This window comes from Lontra canadensis, unplaced genomic scaffold, assembly GCF_010015895.1.
Source record: "Lontra canadensis isolate GAN:19392208 unplaced genomic scaffold, GSC_riverotter_1.0 scaffold29, whole genome shotgun sequence".
NCBI lineage: Eukaryota > Metazoa > Chordata > Mammalia > Carnivora > Mustelidae > Lontra > Lontra canadensis.
Genome location: NW_022631023.1, coordinates 13,534,515 through 13,541,452, shown reverse-complemented (window position 1 = coordinate 13,541,452; position 6,938 = coordinate 13,534,515). Strand labels below are relative to the sequence as shown.

General features: G+C 39.6%; 1 protein-coding gene across 1 annotated transcript; it reads right to left on the bottom strand.

Annotated features, from left to right (window-relative positions):
- Positions 1-2,819: 2,819 nt before the first annotated feature.
- On the bottom strand, positions 2,820-3,203 carry LOC116872390 (keratin-associated protein 21-1-like). The gene has a single exon (XM_032865557.1). It carries the CDS (start codon positions 3,201-3,203, stop codon positions 2,820-2,822), a length of 384 nt encoding a protein of 127 aa, XP_032721448.1.
- Positions 3,204-6,938: the final 3,735 nt, after the last annotated feature.

Genomic DNA, 6,938 nt, shown 5'->3' with positions numbered 1-6,938 from the left:
GAAAGAAAGAAAGAAAGAAAGAAAGAAAGAAAGAAAGAAAGAAAGAAAGAAAGAAAGAAAGAAAGAAAGGAAGGAAGGAAGGAAGGAAGGAAGAAAGAAGGCTTGTTTTTTGTTTGCTTGGTTGTTGGGATGTTTTTGCTTACCTTAGTTCTCTAGGCTTTACTTAAAACCCCATTTTCCGAAAGAGGCAGAATCCAAAATTTAAATTTTTTTGCTATAACAGCAACTCAGGAAGATTATTCCTTCTACTCAACACTATAATTTCAACAAAGAAATGTGTGGCATTCAGTCCCTGAAGGGGACTTCAGCAAAGATTCTCATAAAGCTGTTGATTTCCTTTTCTGAAAGTATTCATTACTAGAGATTTTTTCCTTTGGTGAGAGTACTTCCAACTACTTTTTCCTCCGTTGGTCACTGGTCTATTTGATCACTCTGCTCTGTTTCATCCCTAACAAGAAGTTTAAAGAAAACATATCCCATTCCAGTTGAACTTTACCTTTATTTTCTCTACTTTTCTCTCATTCTTGAAAATCATAACTCTAAATTCTAATACACAAGTTCCCTAGAATAGACACATTACGTATCAAGCACCCACTTTCTGGTCACAATATTCCTTACTATTGAAAAATTTTTCTATCTTTATTGCATAATTTCTAGTAACTTTCCGTTCAAATCCATGATGGCAGGGGAAAATAATCTCTTATTCTGTGCATCCCTGAATCACCACTTAGTTCTAAATAGAGTACCTGGTACATAATTTGAACTCAACACTTCCCCAATAAAAATCAGATGCGTTAAAACAAAAACATGTTCAAGCACTGGTATGCACCTTAGAAGAATGATGAGAATCATGTTCTCATTTCATGAAAGCTGAGAGCCTCAAATATTCTTTGACTGAGTCTCAAATTTCACATTATGAAAAATATGTTGGTTTCCAAAGACATTTTTCCAGATGTACAAATTATCTTATATGTCTAATAAATGATCAAGACTTTATAGGATATAAATTATTACATAAATGGCTAGCTGTTGATATTCTTCATTCTTTCAAAGACTTCAAGCACAAGGAACATAATGAAACATGAGTAGACTTTCAACAACCTGTAATTATCAGAATTCCATTCCCTTCTTTGTAGAACTTCCCCACCTCAGATTTACCCAGAGTACAGTCAGTACTCAGATCATATTTACAGATATTCCACCTGTGAAAACTGTCCAGATTTTTAAAATACCCTGTTTCTTCATCAATAAGACACATTATATCCCGGGCATAGCTTCACTCCAGGGCTGACTTTGATGGCAGAGCCATCTCTCTTGCAATTGGCCATTGGGTGGAGGCTACTACGTCCAGGGACCTCAGATTCAGATTTGGGCAGTGACCCCTGTCGTGAAAAAGACACAGGGAGTCATTTTTCACTCTTCATGGAAACTGAGCCTGAGACGACATTCTATGTTATAGTATAGTGTTGGAGATCTAGAAAGTCACATGAGGAAAGGACATTGAACTCAGAACCCGCACAGTGGTAAGCTCTCGAGCTCAGAGAGTAGACTGGGCTTTTCATCCCATTCTTGTATCTGCATTAACTATGGCACTAGAGAGCATCTTTAAGCACTAATCCTTGTTCCTTTCCACTAAAAACTGTGGCACCGCTGATCATACCCAAACCATAATGCATTTCTCTTCTTATTTAACACTTACCACCATACATTGCAGTATCTCTTCTGACTGGCATCACTTCATTTGACACGAAATGCCAAAATACCCTCCTCTCCACTACTTCAACCTTCATTCTCTTCCCCCAGGAAACTATTTTATCCCTCCACAGCAATTATCTGTCTAAATGTGTCTTAATTGATTCTCTTTTTTGTTGTTGTTACCACGTTTAGAAAATAAACACTCTGAGAACAGGAAACTCAGCTGCAATTTTGCTCCTGTATCTTCAGTATGTGGAGCTGTTCCCTATCAAACACATTCAAAAATACTTGTCAAACAAGCGACTTAAATCAATTTCTTCAAGCTTAATATATGCAAACAAATATTTGCACTTCCATCCATATGCACATGATACGGCACCATATTTTCCCCCCTCCTTATCCTTCCATTAGCTGTTCATGAATAATCTGACTCTGCTTCTAATTTTTCATTAACCCTAGGAACTCTCTCACCCATGCCATTCATCTAGTCAGCACTCAGACCACATCTCCTCTCTCTTGGGCTTCTGTCACAACCTCCTGAATAGGTGTCCTTCCTCCTTCTCTTCCCCCTGCACCCAGCTTCATTATGAACACAGTGAAATTTCCAGGGCACAGTTCTGAAATACTGTGTAATTTCTTTTGGGTTGTGAGTGCCTGAGCAGGAGAGAATTGAGAAATAAGTGAAGAAGACATCTCTGATGCACGATGAGAGGAAATGTTTGTATTATATCAAAGAAGAGCCTAGGGTCATGAAGCATATTGTCAGCCCAATTTTCAAGAGTAGCCATAACACCTCAAAAGGAAGGAGTAATTCACAAGCAAGAACACAGAGATTTATTAGAAGCAAAGAACCATTTTTATTGAGAATGCGTTTTTTGTCCAACTGTGGGATGTTAGGATCCCTGGGAGAGTCCCAACACAGAATCCAGATTAAAGGAACAAAGACCAATATTTAGGAAGTAGTCAGATGATACCACACAGCCTCACAAACGTTCACTGGGGTTCAAAGCCTCTGTCCAGCATGCAATTTCCTGGATGTAGAATTCTTGAGGTATGGATTCTTGCTTCAGCTCTTGCTTTAGTGGTATCATTTCAGAAACAAATGGGGCTTGGCGAGTGATGGTCTAGCAGCAAGAAGAATAACATCTTCTGTAGCAAAATGGCCGGTAGCCCCAGCAGCCAGAGCCATAGCCATATCCACAGCCACAGCAGGAGCCTTTTCCACAGCCCCATCCTGAGCCACAGCCACAGCCCCATCCTGAGCCATAGCCACAGCCACATCCTGAGCCATAGCCCCAGCCACAACGGGAGCCATAACCACAACCACATCCTGAGCCATAGCCACAGCCACAGCCCGAGCCATAGCCACAGCCACAGCCCGAGCCATAGCCACAGCCACAGCCCGAGCCATAGCCACAGCCACAACAGGAGCCATAGCCACAGCCATAGCCTGAGCCATAGCCACATCCACAGCCATAGCCACAGGAGTTCCTGTAGTTGCAACACATGTTGTCAGGAGAAGAGGATTCAGATGCTTTGCAAGTGAGTGTGTGGTGAAGTGTGGTCCCTACTGCACTTGGACCTTTTTATACTGCCAGTAATTGAGAGAGCATACCATTCATCCCCTGACTTACCCAACAAGTATGTAAGCAACTGTGTTGTGAATGTGCCTGTCAGGAATCAATAAAGCTAAAAAAAAAATGAACTCTTTATTTTGGAGACTCCATTTTATTTAAAGAGCAACATTTTAATTTGCTCTGCCAAAGAATTGTCTGAGTAGAATCATGTGCTCTATGTACCACGGATACCCAACTTCACAAACTCCCATTATTTAATCCACCTGATACAATAAGGTTGGGGACAGTTTTAGACAAATTGTCCCTTTCAATCTCTCTTCTTTCCTATAAGAGCTACCTCTGCCTGTAGGGAAGGAGATAACTGCCATCTCCTTTCTGAAATCATTACAATGCTTTACCAGGCTTTCCCACCCACTTTGGACTTCCATACCCCATCCCTTGTTCAATTCTCCTCAAATTCCAAGAAGCAGCTCAACATCTGATAACTCACTCACTTTCGTTGGCACACTGACTATAAGTGTGGAATAGCACGTTTTATATAAGTGTGTCCTCCTATATTTACTCCTGTCATATACCAGGCCAAGCAACGTCCTGGGGGATGGAGCAATCCTCCTTTACTATCTCTTTTTTAGCTAAGTAAGTGTTGTTATGCAGAGCCTTTTATAGCCAAACCATTTTATTTGGATGAGAAAACAGAATACCTCAATTAAGCCAAAAACTGAATTTTTTCCAATGCAGATGTTTCGCATGGTAAGTTATGCAGAGTTTCACATGATAAGTTATCAGTGCATTCAAGTATTCCCTTCTCCTACCACTACTGTTCATTGCATCTTTAGTTCAGAAGCTGACAGTGAATGAATAACTTTAAAATATCTACAGCAAAACTCCCCTTCAGTGCCTGACACTATTATGACATAAAGGAGCCCATAATTCAACTTTAACCCCTATTTATATGTCCATTTCACGCTATTCAGGGTTCTCCAAATTACCCATTTAACATAAGTCCTCAATCTTTGACAAAAAGTTCATTGTGATTTTGTTACATAACATATTCCTTTTCTTCTAATTTATTCTATCACACTTACCTTTTCAACATAGAAAAAAGGAAAGTGAATGTCATTTCTAATTCCAGTAATATTTTTCTTGCTACCCTTAATTCCCAGTTATAAAACTTATTTATACTCAGTTCTATGGTTACTTCCTACAGGATGCCTTTCTTTGCTGCTCATATCTGGATTGAATGATCCTCTTTGCCCCTCCCTATATGTAGACAAATGTCATAGACCTTGCCCAAGTTTGTTGAAACTCTGTCTTCTTCACTAATCACCACATGACATTCTTGAGGACACATTGTCCATTCCACATTAGAACTTTTAGGCAGAGCTGGTGTTTGGTTCACATTTTATGTAAGAAAATTTTAAGAAACCATGGAAGTTAATTTACAGACCCAAAATGAAGCCACTTCTGGGAAAAAGAACTGTATCAAGGTGTTTTGATGCAACATTGAATTAATGGTCTTGCTGCTGAAGACCAAAACATTACCAGACGCAGAACACAGCACTTGTTTGTTTGTTTTAACCTTCAAATTTCTGCCACGTTCCAAAAATGTCTAGTATGTATGACTTCCTTCTTTATTTTCTCTCATCTGTTTTTAATTGATATTTACAGTCTCAGCTGAACCATTGTGATTCTGCAGGAAGATACCTGTAATTAGCACTTGGATCTGATATATATGTATCTATATATATAACCTCAGTACCATCCATGCATTACCTCAGTTACAAAATTCTATGTGCAACACAGCTCAGCACTCCACTGCAAAATGTCCTTCTGATATACTGAAAGTGACTAGGATAAGCAAAGAATTCTTAGGAAAAATACATTTTTTCAGTGAACTTCAACTCAGCATTCCTATATATTAAAAAATTACAAAATTTATCCACATACATAATACAGTAAATACTGTGTTCAACACCATTTTTCAGAACTTCTCAGACTGTTTTTTCCCTCTACCCCCCTCCCTCAAACTTTTTATCACAATGATCCAGTTGGCTTAGGTTAGTGGGAAGTGATCAGAAAGACACCTGTGGCACTGTCTTGAAATTTATGGGAAGATTTAGAACTTAATAGAAAATGAGATGCTCTGCAGAACTCAGCATCATGTCTTGCCCTGCTCTTTCCTTCTTAGCTTGCTTCTTCTGTAGGGTAGTTCACTGTCAATGATGCTTTTCATGCAGTAAGGTTCTACTGGAATCAAGTAAATGGTAAAGTCCTATTCTGTTGCTTGCTTCTGCACTTGCCTTTAATCACCATCTCAGAAGGACTCACACTTAAACTCTGTGGGCTTCCATTTAAAAGAATATAAACTTTAAAGACAACTGGTTCTTGTAGCAAACTTAGGAAGACCACACAACCTTCCTGCAGGATGTGGAGGAGGAAAGAAACAGTATCACGACCCACAGTGCTTTGGTCTCTGCAATCCATAGACCCTCCCAGCTTTTCAGTCCCAGAACAGCACCACAAATCTATTCACCTGCTTCTCCTCTTCCAAGCAAAATATGTTAAATTTTCACTCGACCTCCCCAGAACCCCATTATTTTTCTGACCGAGTTTTTCTCATCTCCACACATAGTTCGAAAATGATAATAGTTTTAAAATGATAACTTGAACATTTTTGTTGATTGCTTCACTTGTTAGGCATTCCTTCAGCAACTTAGCTGAATTCCACAGACACTCATTAACACCCACCACAGCTTCAGTGCTGTCTTGGGAACTGGAGATTTGCAAAGATGGTCACATGTTGTTCTCATCCCAGGATTAAGCATGTGCACATGTAAAAAGACTCCTCAAAAGAAGATCTAGTGTTTCTATCTGGGCCACTCTACCTTTTTACCACTTCTACCTAATGTTCACCCGCTTTCCACACTGCAAGAGAAACAGAAACAATGAAGCTAACAACACATCTGTGTCAGTAGTTATCAAGCTGGAGTGATTTTGGCTCTTGGACTCTTGCAAGCAGTTGACAATATCTGGAGGCACTGTCAACAGTCAAGACTTGGGTATGGTGGGGTAGAAACCAGGGATGCTGCTAATTCTTCAGAACATAGAACAGCCCCCAAAAAAGAAATATCCAGTCCAAAATATCAGTAACACTGAGATCTAGAACTTTAGTTTATAGCTATGCATCTAATAAGTCTCTATACCTGTAAGTGTATAAGTTCAAATATACCCTTTCTTTTCACTCTATAGCAAATATCTGACCTTTCCATCAACAATATGCAGTTGTAAAGAAGTGAGGTTTTTTCCCTATTTGTTGAAGATTTTTTTGGCTTATGTCACTTGCCTAGGTTTTCTTCAGTCACCATTTTCAGAATCAAGCAGAATCCAAAATTTGAATTTACTGTAACAACTATGAAATCTAAATTGGAAAGGATTATAAACTCTGGAAGATCATTCCCTCTACTGAATACTCAAATTTCAAGAGCAAAGGGGAGAGTGGTGATTCAGAACTTTATTGAAATCCTTCAATAGGGAGTGCCTGGGTGGCTCAGTCAGTTAAGAGGCTGCCTTCAGCTCAGGTTATAATCCCAGGGTCCTGGGATCGAGTCCTGCATCTGGCTCCCTGCTCAGCAGGGATCCTGCTTCTCCTTCTCCCTCTGCCTCCTG